The sequence below is a fragment of the Suncus etruscus genome, chromosome 11, assembly GCF_024139225.1.
Source record: "Suncus etruscus isolate mSunEtr1 chromosome 11, mSunEtr1.pri.cur, whole genome shotgun sequence".
NCBI lineage: Eukaryota > Metazoa > Chordata > Mammalia > Eulipotyphla > Soricidae > Suncus > Suncus etruscus.
The window spans coordinates 16238889-16257004 of NC_064858.1; the positions used below are offsets into that span (position 1 = coordinate 16238889).

General features: G+C 37.3%; 1 protein-coding gene across 1 annotated transcript in view; it reads right to left on the bottom strand.

Annotated features, from left to right (window-relative positions):
* Positions 1-6941: 6941 nt before the first annotated feature.
* Positions 6942-18116, bottom strand: part of SCAF11 (SR-related CTD associated factor 11) — an 88038-nt gene continuing 76863 nt past the window's right edge. Inside the window, 3 exon segments of the mRNA XM_049783879.1 lie at positions 6942-7257; positions 8325-8444; positions 10221-10439. Of these exon segments, the coding sequence (XP_049639836.1) occupies positions 7111-7257; positions 8325-8444; positions 10221-10439 (486 nt within the window). The 3' untranslated portion in view covers positions 6942-7110.

Sequence of the window (18116 nt, forward strand, 5' to 3'; positions counted from 1 at the left end):
GTACTATCTTTCCAAACCCCATGGAGACATTTTTATATAAATTCAGAAATTTATCAAATCCTGAAAATAGATATGCCACACGCTGAATTATGAAATTAAAAGCAGCACTATTATATCAAAATGTGAAAAATACTTATTAATCTAAATATCATAAAGGATCAGAATAAGGTGAAAAAGTTTTGATAGAATGCAGTGTTTTTATAATTGTCCCTCAAGATAAATTTGATTTGCAAAAGGGTACATTTCGAGTACAATACAAAAAAAGTCCTAATAATTCTATTGAAAAAGTATTAGGCATAATAAACCAGTAAATTGGAAGGCTAATATGAACATGCAAGAGAATCTTGCATTTATATATGCAATAAACACATAAATTATCAAATACCACTTACTACTTTTTTATTTTGGGGCACAACTGGCTGTGCACAGGGCTGGCTCTGTGCTCAGAAACTGCTCTTGACAGGCTCAGGGTACTATTCAGGAAAATAGTGCAATGGAATCAACAGCCCAGAATAAAATCCTCACAGTTAATTTACAATGAAAAAGTACCAAGTTAGCTTATGATGAAAGAAGTTAAGTGCATAGAAGAGGAAAATCTCTTTATTGAATTAGTTGGACAGCCACTGCAAAAGAATGAAAATGAACTATTTTACACCAGCCACAAAAGTTAACTTAAGGGGCCAGTACAGTGGGTAGGTACGTGGCCAACCTGGGTTCAATCCCCAAAATCCTATATGGTTCCTGAATTGGCTAGGAGTGAGCCCTGAATACATTCCCTAGTGATCCCTAATATACCTTCTACTAAATAGAAAAACCTTTGTACACCATACATCTACAAAGCTGTTTATCCAAGTTATGTAACTCAAAAAAAAAAAAAAAAAACTCAACAACAAAACAAGCACATCCAAAACGGGGAGTTTCACTAAAACAGAACATTAAAAAATAAAAACACAATTTACCAGAGATATGCAAATCAAAACTGTATCACTTTTTTTTTTTTTTGGTTTTTGGGCCACACCCGTTTGACGCTCAGGGGTTACTTCTGGCTATGTGCTCAGAAATCGCCCCTGGCTTGGGGGGACCATATGGGACACCTGTGGATCGAACCGCGGTCCGTCCTACGCTAGCGCTTGCAAGGCAGACACCTTACCTCTAGCGCCACCTTCCCGGCCGCCCCATGTATCACTTTCTTACTTTGAAAATGAATAGTATCAAAGAGGCAAGAAGAAAAACTTGGTGAGAGCTGTAAGAAAAATAAACCCTCATACTATTGTTAGAGAATGTCAATTGGTTAGTCTCTTAGAAGATTTCTCCTGGGTAAGATTTTTTTTTTTTTTTGGCAGGGGGGTAGGGGTTATATCCGGCATTGCTCAGGCTTCTGGCTCTGAGCTCAGAAATTGCTCCTGGCTGGCTCAGAGGACCCTATGGGGTCTCAGGATTCGCCCACCCTTCATCCTGGGTCGGCTGCATGCCTTGCTGCTGTGCTATCTCTTTGGCCCCCATCTCTTGGAAGATCTTTCAAAAAATTAAAATTAGATCTATTTTACTAACTATATGACCTAGCAATTTTACTCCCATGTTATCAGAACACAAATATCTGAAGACACATGCTTATTTATGTCTACTGCAGATAATACCTAAGATATAAACAACCCAACTGTTCAGTAATAGTGGCTAATAATAGAGTGGATAAAAGACAAGGGACACACACAATATATATATATATATATATATATATGTATGTATACAGGCACACTCAATGGAAAATTCAGCTATGATGAATTTGTTTTCTATTTATGACAACATGGATCAGAAAGAAGGGGTCATGCACTCAAATATGGTATATTTAGAAACAAAGCAGAGAGAAACCAAATCCTTGAACCATGATCATAGACCTGAAGTTACAAAAGAGGGGAGAAATTTAAAAGGGTGGGAAGGGAATACTGGCACACTGACTGCAGTGTACTAATAAAACGGAAGTAATTTGCTGGGGTTTTGTTTTAGTTATATGTAAACAGAGGGATGATTTTTCCCAAAAGACTTGTTTTCTTCTAGCTTTATATATTCAATTACTTAGACATTTATTCTTGCTTTATTTTGGTTTTTGTGAATTCAATGTAACACCCAAGTCATAAATTGTTTTGGCATCTGTTAAAGCTAGGTATGAATCCTGGCTTTGTCATTAATTTTTAACTTATGCATCTTGATTTCCTCCAGCAAAATATTTAGTTTTATACACTAAAGGAAATAGGACATATCAATGTCAAATGCTACAAGTTTAATATTATCTAAATTTTTTTTCAAAAACTAAGTACGATTAGTACTAGTAATATGTGAAGAATCCCAATAATTCAGACCTTATGGACAATGACATCCTCAAGCACAGTATTAAAGGTGAAGTTAAAAGTAACTATAAACTCAGGCACTGTGGTGGGACTAAATTGTTTCTAATACTTCAACTTACTGATTTACTGGGTTTTATTAAGGAGAATGTTTCTAATAGCCACAACTAGTACCTACTTAAATGTCCATTAACAGAGGAACACAGGCATTATAAAACAGAGCATATGGGCTAGATAGTACAGTGGGTGTTTGCCTTGCACCTCACTCAGCTGACTCAGTTTTGATCCTTGGTATCCCATATGATCCCCAAGCATCACCAGGAGTGATTCCTGAGTTGTCAGTAGCACCCCCTAAGCATCGCTGGGTGTGCCCCACCCAAATAGAACATAGACATTAGACTTTACTAATGGTACCAGGGATGCAAAAATAGTATAATTCACAGAACTAGGTAAAAGATCTCTGAAATCTATTTTCTTAGAAGAGTAACCAGAATTTTTGCAAATACAATGAAACGTTTAGAAAGATACTCAAGCCCCCTATGCCCCTACCCCCACTTTAAAAAGTGGCATCTAAAGCAGTACTCAAAGTTCCATGGGGACTAGAAGAGATTTGCTGCCAACAAGGCTGGTTCAATGTGAGGGTCAAAAAATATGCTGCTCAGGACCAATTAGTGGGACCAACACTAACCCAGGAAAGTGGTCCACCACACCTGGCAATGCTAAGGAACAAGAGGGAAGGTTTCAGGCAATGTAGTACCTGGTTTACAAGGTCCGGCATGCCTTACATTCACCTTAACGCCTGTATTATCTGCCTGGCCCTCTACAAAAACTTTCTGATATTCTTTCTGGATAGAAACTAAATTACAAATAATGGAATGACATTTAACAGAATTTAATTTTTAGTTATAAATCTTGTATATGTATGATTACTTAAAAATAATAAAGACGGGTCTGGAGAAGAATAAAGCGCATGAAGTGTTTATACTTGTGCCCAGCCTAGCCATTTGAGCAACTCCTGGCACCACACTCAGGAGTGATCCCTGAATTACAGTTGGGTATAGCCCCCAAAACAAACAAACAAAAATTAAAGAAGGCTTGGGAGATAGCTCAAAACCTAGAGTGCATGCTTTACATGCCAGAGGCCCAAGTTTGCTCTTATACATGACAGGGTTTCATGAGCATTGCTGGGAGCAACTCCAAAACACAAGCTGGGAGCAATTCCTAAGCACCGCCAACGGCGGACAAAGTAAAGAAATGTAATGAACTACAGACTGACTAAGGTCTTGGAAACCAGTCTCAAGAAAACAATCTAGAATGAAAAAGAAAACAATTTGTATATACAGGTATTTACATCAGTGATATTTTATTAGTAAAATATATGTATTAATAAAAACAAATTAATGTCCAATTTTGGAAGTAACACATCCATGTAATAGAATAAAGTGTAATTAGAAAGCCATGCTATAGAATACTTTCATTAAAATGGAAATTTCTCAGTGAACCATTAGGTGGAAAAGATGTTACAACATAGTTATATACAAATTATTCAGTATTAATGATTGTTATGTAAGATTATTGATAATATTTTCATTTTGGTTTCTACTCTTTTAAAGTTTACAGCTCCCTATAGGGACAATACTATTAAAATATATTTAAGTTTAACTTCAAGCTTGTACAACTTAGACATTAATAAAACTGTGATGCTAGTTGATTTGGTATAAATCCAAAAATTCTGTAAGTTTGCAATGAATTAAAATGAGGTAAAAAGTCACTGTTTCCTCTTGTTTATTTGTAGGCCATATACAGTTGAGCTGAGGAACTATTTCTGGCTCTGTACACAGGAGTCATCACCGGCAGTGCTAGGGAGACCATATATTGTGCTGGGAATTTGAAAAGTGGTCAGCTGCAAGCAAAGCAAGCACCTTAAGATGTCTCCAGTCTCCCCAGGAATCTTAATAATACAGTACTAAAGACATTACTTTATCAAAAGCATTTATTAGAAAATATTACATACTACATCTGTTTAAGAATTGTTTTTCAATAGACAGCACTCCAACCTCATACAACAATGTGTCATGGACCATGGGGACCACTGTGTTTTCTGAAGCTACATCTTTTAGATGAATAGTCAAGCAGTACACACTGTGGCAATTTAAAGGAAAAGAATGGAGCAGTATGGTAATTAACAGGAGAAAGCAAAAAAAAAAAAAGCTACAAAAATTTTTGGAATGTTAATATAAGTCACTACATATAACTCAAAATTCTAGGCATCACTATAGCCCAGAAACCAGTCAATGTGACTAGTAAATTAAAGGGACTAAGGTTTCAGAAGTCAGGTTAATACTGAATCTTTATAAATAACAAAGGAAATCTGTAACCCCACAAAATGTTTTTAAATTTGAGCACATGCAAAATAAATGTAAATTTCTGGGAAAAAAAAGCATGAGAAAAGTTAAAGCAATACATTTTAACATAAAGCATGCTATTTCTAATATATTCTTAAATATCTGAAATTCTTAAAAGCTTGAATCTTAATCCAGATGTTCCTTGTTTGCTATTTTAAATGCAACCGAACCAGACCCCCATCCAAAATTATTTATGGCACTGCTACCAAAGATGTGAAATTTTAACTCTTGATCCCACTACCTGCCACGCATCACCCCTGGGGAAAATAAAAACCAAAACAACTTTTAAATGTGCTTGTAAAAGCATTGGTATAAAGCACATTTTACAATGTCACCCAATTCCCAAACTTACTAATAGTAATACTACCGCACTGTGAGTAATTAGCTTAAGCACAGTACTTGCTACAAATTTCAGATCGTGAACCACATTTAACTCAAAATAAATGATAGGCTCACACTGTCTGTAGTCAAAACTAAGACAAATAGGGTATCTGTGTAATGAATTTAATTGCTAGAAGAAATATACTTCTGAATTTCTTTGCCACCATAATATAAACACAAACTAATTAAATATATATATATATATATATAAATCAGTAGAATACCATAATACAAATGCCCAGAAATGATGAATAAAGATCAAAAGCTGCTTGGAAATATTTCTAACACATTTTAGAGAAAACATTCATACTCTAATTAAAGATTATAAACACAGTCATTTGGATGGGGCAACAGTTTTAGAATATTTTTGCCTACCAAAGCTAGCACCAGTGAAGTATTACGCACATAAGAACGAGAAACATAAGCTACTTCAGAAAATTATGGGTATTGCTACAGAGTATTGCTGATTAGTCTGGCTAGTAAAAAGGTCAGGGGTGTCTTACTGAGGCATTGTATTTATCATGGAACCATTAATTTTTGATCCAAATAGCTTTCTAGTTACATGGTATATATTAAAAATTGTGACTTTAATGAAAGACAATCTACAATGGAAATAATCTATAGCATTAAAATAATGGTACCATAAACATTTCTTTGTTTTTGTTTTTAGGCCACACCCGGTGACGCTCAGGGGTTACTTCTGGCTCTGTGCTCAGAAATCACTCCTGGCTTGGGGAACCATATGGGATGCCGGGGGATCAAACCGCGGTCCATCCTAGGTCAGCAGCATGCAAGGCAAACAAACGCCCTACGGCTAAGCCACCGCTTCAGCCCCACCATGAATATTTTTTACTTACCTTTTATAAAAAATTAAGTCTAATACTTGAAATAGACGCCAGTACAAAATCCCTAGTTCCTTAAATCCTAATCAAGATGTCATCATTTAATTCTTTTCCATGTCCAAAACACAAGATTTTATTATTTTAATTCTGCAACATAACTGGCCACCAAATTAAGGGTTACTTAATTAGTTGGAGATTTTTCAAGTTTGAAAGAAATTAAATTAGTGATGAGATGGACAGCAACAATCTGAAAGTCGCCTATATGAATCTCCTACTTCTATTACAGTTGCAAGAAAGGGGTTACTACTTAATTATCTTGTTGGCACAGACACATCATTTCTGATAGAAGATACAGAGAAAGAACATAATTTCAACAAAGTTGATACTTTTCCAGGTTGGTTTTCTAAATTCAACAGATATGGACAGTCAAAGTTATAAATTTAGCAAATCAAACTGCTTAATCTCCTGCACGGGTGAGGGTTGGAGGTCGGCCTGTCAGGAAGGCACAAAGGAAAAACAAGCAGCATAATCTTTATTTGGTGATATGATAGGTGAAGTGTGTCACAAAGTGTTTTTTACTCATGATAATTTGTTTTCTATTTAAGCAATTTACTCAATGTGTCCTTAAAAAATAAACATTAGGAAATCTGAATCGGAGTCTTCTGTTATTAGAAATATTTTTCATGGTAATACATTAACTTTCTATAATAAGAGAAAAATCATAAAGATCGTACTTCACTTTTAGCCTGACAGAATAAATGTATCATATATATATCTCTCTATATATATCTATATCTATGTCTCTTCCAAAACAAGTGCACTTTGAAGTTCCTAGTTTATGCACTCCACTGTTCAAATTAAAGAGCTGAACACTGTCCTACTCTAACAGTCTAGTAAAACTGCACATTCCTTTAACCCCTTTACTTTCTTTTAAAATTGCTTTAATTTTGAGAGGGAAAGAATATAGAAGCTGCAGTGCAGAACTACATTTATTTAGAACAAAACATTATATCCTACATTTAAAAAATTATCAAAACCAAATTTCAATCACAGTAATGTATGATTTTCAATTAAAGGTACATGATGTTGAAATTGCACTTTGCAGATATTGTGATAGTGTCCTTTACAAAGGTCTCCATTTCAGCCTATGTTCTTTTCAGCAGATACAGTTTCCTCCAGAGTTTTCTTTTGGCTTCCCTTCCGTGAATATTTATATTTGTCTACGTAGGCTTTAACCAGATTTGCCACTTTAGTTGAATTTACTTCTCCACTCTTACTATGACATACCTATTTAAAAAAAAAAAAAGATGAATTATTTTCACATTAAAGAAATTAATTCAAAATAGTTTTATGAAAAACAATTTTCTTCAAAATATATTTTTATATTTTCATATCTCCTATGAACTAATTCAAAGGAAAAAAAAAAGGACTGTAGACAGAATTATAAACATCCTCTTGTTAGTCCCCTCCCCCAACTTCCTGCTTTGCTCACCTTGAGAGGCAGAACTGCCCACATCTGGGAGGTGTCTGGGGTTGCTAAGGAAGGGGGTTGTCTCAGGGGCAGGGGGAGGATAGATTGGGAGAGATTTGGCAGGAGGATAGAGAGGATTCAGCAAGAGAGGTGGCTGGCAGAAATAAGTTGAGATGTCAAGGGCAGCTGAAAAGAGCCTGCTTAAAAGGTTAAAAGCTTAGCCTGCTTAAAAGGTTAAAAGCTTAGGAGCCAAACATGGTGGCTCGGGCCTTAATAAAGTTGATGTCTCCTGAAACCTGACTGCCTGTGGCTCATTTCCTCCTGGCTATACTGAACCCTCAGACCAGCCGGCTGGAGATAGTTGCAGGTAGGTGTGTGCAGAGAAAGGCCTCTCCATCCCATCTCACCATCATCCACCTCCATCCAGGACTCAAAATTAATATTTAATTCTACATCTCTTATTTTTTTAAGTTAATCTTAGATAGCATTCTTTTCTTTAAAAAATTATGTAGGAGGGGCTGGAGAGATAGCATGGAGGTAAGGCGTTTGCCTCTCATGCAGAAGGTCATCGGTTTGAATCCCGGCGTCCCATATGGTCCCCCGTGCTTGCTAGGAGCAACTTCTGAGCATGGAGCCAGGAGTAACCCCTGAGCAACTGCCGGGTGAGACCCAAAAAAAAAAAAAAAAAAAAAAAAATTATGTAGGGAGTTAGCGAAATAATACAGTGGGTAAGGGTCTTGCCTTGAACATAGTTGAACAAGACTGACCCCCAGCTACATAGATAATCCTCTAGTTACCACATATGGAGCCATACCAAGAGAGGTGTGGCTCCCAGACCAAACCAAACAAACATTTACATAATTTCAGTGAAGCTGTAACTTACCTTATCTACTGCTTTCCTTACAATTTCTTTATATTCGTCCTTGGTGATATCTTTATTTTGGTAAAATGGCTTAATGGCCAATTTTACTTCCTGTGCTGCTTTCTCTTGAATCTGCAATTTCTGTTAAGAGGAAAATGTTCCATTATTAATATTTGCCTCAACAAATACTTTTCAGACTTTTCTTTAAAAATAAGAAAAAATACTGTTCAAAACAATGAATAAATGAATGCATAGGAAATATCAGCAAACCAACTTTAAGCCACAAATTACTTAATTTCTATTTTATCAACTGACTTTCTAAGAAGATGCATTCGATGGTTTGTCTGCTCCAGAGATACTACAGTGGTGAGGACAGGGAGGATGGAAAGCTCCTGACAGAAATATCATGGGCTCCCACATAGAAACCATGTGCTCTCACATGTTGAGCCATTACCCGGGTCCTATGTAGCTCATTTTAATATAGGAAGTATATACATATTCAGTGTCCCCTAAAGAGAAAAATTGTGTGTGCCATTGTGTGATGTTCCCCCACCCACACTCATCCATCCCAGGGGAGAAGTGGAGCCCTGGAATCATTATACTCAATAGTAGTGGGTGTAACTTGGAGTCACATTCTGTTTGATTAAAGAAAGTAGATTAGCAGAGGTGAAAATGATTTTGTTTTTGCCATTCTCCAATCCTAAAAAGGGGTTATCTCTGGTTCTCAAATGCAAGTGAAAATCTCCATGTTATTTCTTAAACTCTGAGGACATTAAGCAAGAGGTCAATCTCAAAACAATCTTTCTCTTTCTGTGCTGTACAAAATGTCCAAGAAAGGTAACTCCATAGAGAAAGAATAGCTGATGCTAGTTGATGCTGACATAAGGAGTAATTAACTTAGGAGGCTATTACTATTTTGGTTTGATGGGGTGGGAGAATGAGGGTGGGTATGATAAAAATGTCCTAAAATTTGGAGACCAAAGTAATGATACAGCAAGCGGCTGACTCATAATGCCCTTCAAGCCCACCAGGAATGATCCCTGAGAGCAGAGCCAGGAGTAAGCCATGAGCACTGCCACAGTAAGCCATGAGCACTGCCACGTGTGGTCCAAAAAAAAAAAAAAATACAAACCAAAGGTAATGAAACTTTGGTAGGTATTGAAAAGTGGGTAGAACACTTGCCTCATATTTGGCTGACCTGGATTCAATTCCTGGCACCCCATATGGTCTCCCTGAGCAACATTAGGAACGATCCATAAGGACTAATTAGTTATGCAACCCCCTTCCAAAAAAAAAAATGCTAAAATTTGTTGTATATCTCAAACACACCCTTCCCTGGTCAGGAGTAAGCCCTAAAAATCACTGGGTGTGATCCAAAAACCAATACAAGGGACCCAAACAATATAGTACAGTGGGTAAGGTCTTGCTCTACACACAGACAGGTTTGATCCCCAGCATCTAATTGGTACTGAGTGATCCCTAAGTAAGCCCTGAGTATTGCCAGGTGTGGCCCCAAAACAGAAACAAACAAAAAAACAAATCCCTAAAATAAAACATTGAATTATATAACTTAAATGGATGAATAACGTGGTATGTAAATTACATTTCAATAAAACTATTATAAATATCTTCTACCCATTTAACATTATTATAAGAAACAAAATATTGTGCCATAAATACAAATTATTTACTAGCATATAAAACATTAATAGTAGCTATGAAATATTTCCAATAATTATGGGAGTGTTTACATATCTATAAACTCTTTAGCCATTTAAATTTAAAACTATACATTAGTTTTAAACTAATTTAAATTTAAACAACAAAAGATTCCCTTTACCACTTATACAATATACAATTATTTTTCATTTTAATTGTATATGGAATTATGAAGGTTTCTCTCAACCTTGAACTTGCCTTGTCTGTCTTCGAGCTATCTGCGCTGGCTTCCACTGTAACACTTACTTTGCTTTCGGCCAATTTTACAGCAGCATTAGAGGCTTTGCTGTGACTTGATGATGAAGTATTACCAGAACTTGGTCCCTGAACTGTTCCCATATTTCCTGAAGCTGCTGCTGGAGCAGGTAAGACTGGTGCGCTCATGTTATTACTTACATGAGAAGCACTAGGAATACCCTGTTTTAAAAAGTTATCAGTTAATGAATTACTTAAGAGTTAATAAAATCATATAATAGAAATCACATTTAAAAGCAATACAACATTGGTACTTAAAGAGAGAAGCTTATTTCAAATCATTATAACTATCTAAAAATCCAGGAATAAAAGACTAAATGTCTTAAGCAGTTCGACTTAAATATGTCAGGATGACTTTTACAATATTCTGGCAGTAAAACTGAAAACAAGTACATTCAAAAAAGCATGTTCTGGGACAGGAGCAATAGTACAGTGGATAGGGGGCTTGCCTTGCACACAGCTGACATGGTTTTGACAGTCAGCAAAACATATGGTACCCCAAGCACTCAGGATTAACTCCCGCGTGTAGGATCAGGAGTAACCCTGAGCATAGCATTGTGTGGCAAAACTTCCCCCAAACCCGACAGTACCTCTGCCATGTACCACTTTCTCCCTGCACCAGGAAACCCTAGCACTGTTGCCCATTTCTCAAACCCCAATACACATGGAAACTATCATGTCTGCATGCCAAATTCAGTCCCTCCACCCTGGTAATGCCAAGTGTCTCTGTTTTGATATCTTGCCTTAAATACCTCCAAAACAAATGAGAGCACAAATTATTTTCCTACATAAAATCTGAAATAGCAAGTTAGGGCACTAACATTGTTAGATTAACAGACTATAGACAGCAACATTGTGCTGGAATATGAATCTCAAATCAAAATATCCAGAAATCTTTAAAAATAATGAAAAAAAATAAAGGAATTCACACAAAACCTCAGTCCTCATCAAAGAGGAACTTAAAGCTTCATGCAATGGCCATGGAAATATAGCAATCATCGGAAGAACAACTCAACTAACTGAAAGATGAACTGACCTAGAGAATCAGAGTCTATACAAGTAGAATTGAAGAGGTTAAAAAATACAATAGCCAGCCGTAACAGAATTAAACATATGGAGGAGGACCATATTAGTGAGAATGTAGACAAAATAATGACCATTACCAAGAATGAAGTGACATCAATGCTGATCAGGGAGATTGGTCTGAAATTTTCGATTCTGGAAATGTCTCTAGTTTGAATATTAGAGTAATTTAGCTTCATAGAATATGTTAGAAAGGATTCCCTTGTCTTCGATGTTTTGGAAGATGTTAAAGAGTTAAAGCTGTAAATCTCTGATAGATTAATAAGAATGTATAAGTGAACCCATTCAAACCAGGAATTTTGTTCTTGGGAGATTTTTGTTTTTGTTTTTGGGTCACACCTAGCAGCGCTCAGAGGCTACTCCTGGCTCTAAAGCTCAGAAATTGCCCCTGGCAGGCTCAGGGGACCATATGGGATGCTGAGATTCGAACCACCATCCTTCTGCATGCAAGGCAGACGCCCTACCACTGTGCTATCTCTCTGGCCCTTTGGGAGATTCTTAATTACTGTTTTGCTTTAATTACTTGTGCTTGGCCTATTTAGGCTTTCTACTTCCTCATTCAGTTTTGGGAGATTACATGACTAAGAATCTTACATTTCTTCTATGTTCTCCTGATAAAAATCATAAAGTTTTTTTTTTTTGATCATTTTTTGTTTTAGGGTCACACCTGGTAGCACTCAAGGATTACTCCTGACTCTGTGCTCAGAAATTGCTCCTGGCAGGAAAGGGGGATCATATGGGATGTTAGGATTTGAACCACTGTCCATCCTGGGTCGGTAGCTTACATGGCAAACATGCCTACCGCTGTGCTATCTCTCTGACCCCAAAAACCATAGTTTTTTACAGTAACCTCTCCTAATAGTTTGAATTACTGAAAGGTCAGTTGTAAGTGATCCTTTGATCCAGTTTGTTTGATCAGGTTTTTTTTGTTGTTGTTGTTGCAACATGAGTCTAGCTAAAAGTTTATCTATCTTAGTTATCTTTTCGAAGAACCAATTCTTGGTTTCACTGATTCTTTCAATTGCATTCATGGATTCTGTTACTGATTTCTGCTCTCGTTTTTACTATTTCTCTATTACCTTTTAAATTTGTTTGTTGTTTTTGTTCATATACAAAGTTGTTCAGAGTGGTTTTAGTCATACAAAGTACAACACCTTTCACCGGTACTCCCACAGCCAAAATTCCCTGTTTCCCTACAGTCCTCCTCCCTGGGTGCATTTGAGCAGACATTCATGTTCTCTTTTCTTTCCCTGCCCACACCCTTTTGGACATTGGTGTGAAATATTGTTACCAAGGAGTATCATGACCATCACTCTATCTCCTTTCAGTATCCAGTTCTTGTCCAGATTGATCATTTCTAATTATCATCATCATAGTGGTCCCTTCTCTACCCTCACTGCACTCCCTGCTATTTGTGGCAAGCTTCCTACTATGGACTGGTCTTCCTGTTCTTATCTTAATTGTCTCTAGATGTTATTACTGTATCTATTTTTTTTTTTAAATCTCAGTTGCATTCTTCTTCTTCTTTTTTTTTTTTTTTTAGTTTCTGGGTCACACCCGGCAGCGCTCAGGGGTTACTCATGGCTCCACACTCAGAAATCGCTCCTGGCAGTCTCGGAAGACCATATAGGATGCCAGGATTTGAACCAATGACCTTCTGCATGAAAGGCAAACGCCTTACCTCCATGCTATCTCTCCAGCGCCAGTTGCATTCTTATATACAAACAAATGAATCAGAATAGAAAGAGATCAAGGAATTTATCCTAGTAAAAACAGTATCCAAAAACATCAAGTATCTAGGAATCAACTTTACAAGAGATGTGGGAGAACTATGCCATAATTTTATTTATTTATTTTTTTGGTTTTTCGGGCCACACCCATTTGATGCTCAGGGGTTACTCCTGGCTAAGCACTCAGAAATTGCCCCTGGCATGGGGGACCATTGGGATGCCGGGGGATCAAACCGCGGTCCTGATCCTTGGCTAGCACTTACCTCTAGCACCGCCTCGCAGGCCCCCAGCCATGATAATTTTAAATCATTTTAAAAAGTGTAGGAAGAAGACCTTATAAAATGAAAATATTTTCTCATGCTCATTGATTGGAAGAATCAATCCTACTTAACCTATTATACAGATTCAGTGCATTCTTCATGGACTGAGAAAAGTCAGTAAAAAAGTTTATATGGAAATAGAAGTCACCATGAATAGCCAAAGCCATGATGAAACAAAAAATAAGAAAGAAATGTGGAGGCATCTTATTTTATTTGGAGCTATAGTTCCAACTATAAAGTTATAGATCTCAAAACAGCTTGGTCCTGGATTAAAGAACTCTGATCAGAATTGAATACCCAAGGACAAAAGTCCATATATATGGATAGTTAATCTTGGATAAAGGAGCTGAAACTGTGAAGTAAAGATGGCCTCTTTAGCAAATAGTTCAGAAAAAACTGGATAACTATATGTACAAAAATAAAATTCAACACTTATCTCACTCCTTACAAAAGTCAACTCAAGGGCCCGGAGAGATAGCACAGCGGTGTTTGCCTTGCAAGCAGCCGATCCAGGACCAAAGGTGGTTGGTTCGAATCCCGGTGTCCCATATGGTCCCCCGTGCCTGCCAGGAGCTGTTTCTGAGCAGACAACCAGGAGTAACCCCTGAGCACTGCCAGGTGTGGGCCAAAAACCAAACCAAAACAAAACAAAAGTCAACTCAAAGTGGATCAAATACCTAGAGATCCAAATGAAAACTCTAAAGTACACTGAAGAAAACACAGGCAGAACACTCTAAAATTTGGACTTAAAATGTCTCTTTAAAGATCTGATACCACTGACAAAGAGGAAAAAGTAAAATAAAAATAAACAAATGGGACTATATCAAATTAAGAGTTTCAGTAGAGCAAAAGAAGCAGAGTTAAAACTAAAATTAAAAAATAATCTAAAATAAACCTATCTAACTGAATGTGGAAAAAAAATCTTCAAGCATCATTTTAAAAGCTTAATATCCAGGATATATTAAGTATTAAAGAGATCAACAAAAACAAATTCAAAAATCCTATCAGAAAATGAGAGGAAATAAACACTTCTTAAGAGGATGACAAGCAGATGGCCAATAGGCACATAAAAAGTGCTTATCATTAGAGAAATCCAAACAAGACAACAATGATATCATCTCACACCAGTGACTATGGCATGCATCAAAAAGAATAGGAACTTTCTGTGCTGGCAGGAATGTGGTGAAAAAAGAAATGTTCATTTGCTGCTGGTGGGAATGTTGTCTGGTTCAATCCTGATGAAAAACAATAGAGAGGGCTCTCAGAAAATTCAGAATTGAGCTGCTATAGGACCCAGCAATTCTGCTTATGGGTGTCTATCCCAAGACTTGAAAACATTCATTCAAAAGGACATATGCACATCACTATTCATTGCTGCAATGAGTACAATAGATAGAGAATTAGCCTAGGTTCCAAAGACATAAAGAGATTAGAAGATGTATTTATGCACAATAGAATTGAAGAAATGATGAAATTATGCAATTTGCTGCAATCCAGTTGGAACGGGAAGATATTATGTTAAGCAAAGTAATCCAGAAGAAGAAAGACAAAGACAGGATGATCTCACTTATCTGATATATAAAATAGTTGTATTAGGAAATGTGATGTAGTAAGGAGGGGAGGTATCTATATCACCCTTTACCCCAGAGCTTAAGGAGAAAAATGAGAAGAAATCATGGCAGGAAGGTTAAAAATGAGAAAGGGAAGTAAAGAGAGAACAGTTTGGGAATCAGCTATACTGGGGAACTCGGAGAGTGGTATAGCTATATATTCGAAGCATAGTCTCAACAATACTAAAAATAATGTCTAAACTGAACCACAAAAACTTTGATGTGCCTGTCAAGGTGGCAGGCAGGGAGATTAGGGGATAGGGAAACAAGAATATAGGAGCACTGGTTATGGACTATGACACATGTGGTAATATTAATGCTGACATATGCATGAACACAACTATCAATAATTTCATAAACCATAGTTCTTTAAATAAAAAAATCTTAAAAAATAAAATATAGTTAAGCCTTCATAAATGTTATCTCTTTTGTTCTTCAGCTTTCATAAGATATTAAGCATTACTATGATTATGGCAATAATAAGTCTTGTTTTCATTTACCTGAATAATAAATTTAATGCACTGATTAAAAAAAAAAGACTATCCAGAGAGAAAGATGGATGTGGTGTTGAAATTATGTACTTAAGAAATCATTAGTAACAATGTAAACCAAACTCTCAATTTAAATAAAAAATTGAGAAGTAAACAGAACCCTAGAATCTGGGACTAGAGAGATAGTAAAGAAAGAAAGACACTTGCTTTGTATGTGGGTCAACCCAAGTTTAATCGACAGATACTCGAATGGACCCTGAACCTAGTCAGGAGTGATTCATGAGCCCAGAACCAGGGATAAACCTGAAGGACTAACTGAGTGCGGCCCAAACCTAAAATTAAAAAAATAAGCAAACAAAAAAATTTAGAATCTTAGGGCTGCAGAGAAAGTACAGGGGTTACAGCACTTGCCTTGCATGTGCTCAGTTGCATCCAGTACTACATATGGTGTTTTATGAACACAGATAGGGTAATCCCTTAACATAAAACCAGGGCACCCAAAAACAGAAAACAAAACAAAAAACCTTTTCTGCAAGACTATTAAAGTATTTATTTATTTTGGGTGGTCATACCTGACAGCGCTCAGGGGTTACTCCTGGCTCTATGCTCAGAAATCACTCCTGGCAGGCTCAGGGGACAATATGGGATGCCGGGATTCGAACCACTGACCTTCTGCATGAAAGTCAAACGCCTTACCTCCATGCTTCGGCCCCACCTTTATTTATTTATTTATTTATTTATTTTGGTTTTTGGGTCTCACCCGGCAGTGCTCAGGAGTTATTCCTGGCTCCATGCTCAGAAGTCGTTCCTGGCGAGTACGGGGGACCATATGGGACACCGGGATTCGAACCGATGACCTTTTGCATGAGAGGCAAACGCCTTACCTCCATGCTATCTCTCCGGCCCCCCCACCTTTATTTTTTTGTATAGTCCAAGTAACCCATTTTATTTTTTATTGTTTAAGGGGCCATACCCAGCAATACTTAGGGGTTACTACTGGCTCTGCACTCAGGGATTCTGTCAGTGCTTGGAGTACCATGTGAGACTACAGGGATCCCAGGTTAGTCGTATGCAAGGCAAGCATCCTACTTGCTGTTACCTCTAGCCCCAGAAAATTACCCATTTTAGAGACGAAAGTTTGAAGAAAATGTGGCAGTGAAGTTAAATGACTTGAACTTAAAGAAGATTTAATATCCCCAATTCAATTTCTCTACTCATCCAACTATGTCTTTCTGTGAAGATTCTAGCATTCTTGGGGTTGGAGGGGTGGCGAACAGGCAGCTCTCAAGCGTATGCGGCTCCCGACCAAAATGAATGCGGCTTTTTGCCTCTTATCATTATTTTGGATACTGTGGCTCTTTGCCAAGTTTGGATTTTGTTCTGCTGCTTCTGAGGAGGGACCTCTGAGGAGAGATCTCGGAGCGCGCAGTCCCGCCCCCAGGCTGCGTCCTCCCGTCTCCCATCCCTCGGAAACAACTGCACGGGCCAGCAAGCAGGGATGGGTGGGTGGGGTAGACAGACAACCCGTGTGTCACATGTTGGGTCACATCTTGCCCTTAGTTCTGAGTGTGGAGGACGCAGCACACCCTTACCATCACTGCAGAATTTTTACCCTCACTCAAAATGGCAAAATACAATATGTATTTAATATATTATTGTTAAAATTATATGCTTTTGTGCGAGTGTTTGTCTGTTTTGGCAGTTCATTGTGTGGTGTGGCTCTGACTCTCACAGTTTAAAATTTTGGCTCTTTGTGTCGACTTGTTCGCCACCCCTGCACAAAGCGGTAAGGCATCTGCCTTGCCTGTGCTAGCCTAAGACGAACTACGGTTCAAATCCCCAGCGCCCCATATGGTCTCCCAAGTAACCTGATTTCTGAGCACATAGCCAGGAGTAACCCGAGTGTCACGAGTGTAGCTGAAAAACAAAACAAAAAAAACAAACCAAAACAACAAAACAAAAGATTCTAGCATTCTTGCAATGCAGTTCAATCCTTGTACTCTCAAGTACAAAAAGGCAAATCTAAACTCCCAAGAAACCAAAAATAGAATTTCTTCAGTATAGACATAAAACTATAAACAATACAATGTTTATAAATTATTCAAGTTCTCCATGCGATGTTTCTTTTCAATATAAACTCATGAAAACAAAACATAGACAATAATGACTGATAAAGAGGGAATGCAAATTTCTATGTAATACCTAAAATATTAGTTCTGATGCCCTGAAATGTCCAAAAGAGGGGAAAATTTCAAAGAACTCACTACTTAAGTCTAGTTTGGCTCATAATTTTTTTTTCTTTCTCAGACACACCTGGTGGTGTTCAAAGCTTACTTCTCGTTTGGTGCTCAGGGATCACTTAAATGGTGCTCAGAGGACTGAATAAAGGTTGAGTGCAAAGTAAAGGCAAGTACCTTACCTGCAAGTCCACACATGGGACATTTGGTATTAATATCATCTTCTCTTCCCAAAACAACCAAAATATGCAAAAAACTTCAAAATGGCTTAATAATCTAATGGCTAGACCCCATAAACAATTGGGAAAAAGACAACCATGTCCCACAGCTGCTGACATGTCAACTTGTCAGCCAACTCAACACTCATT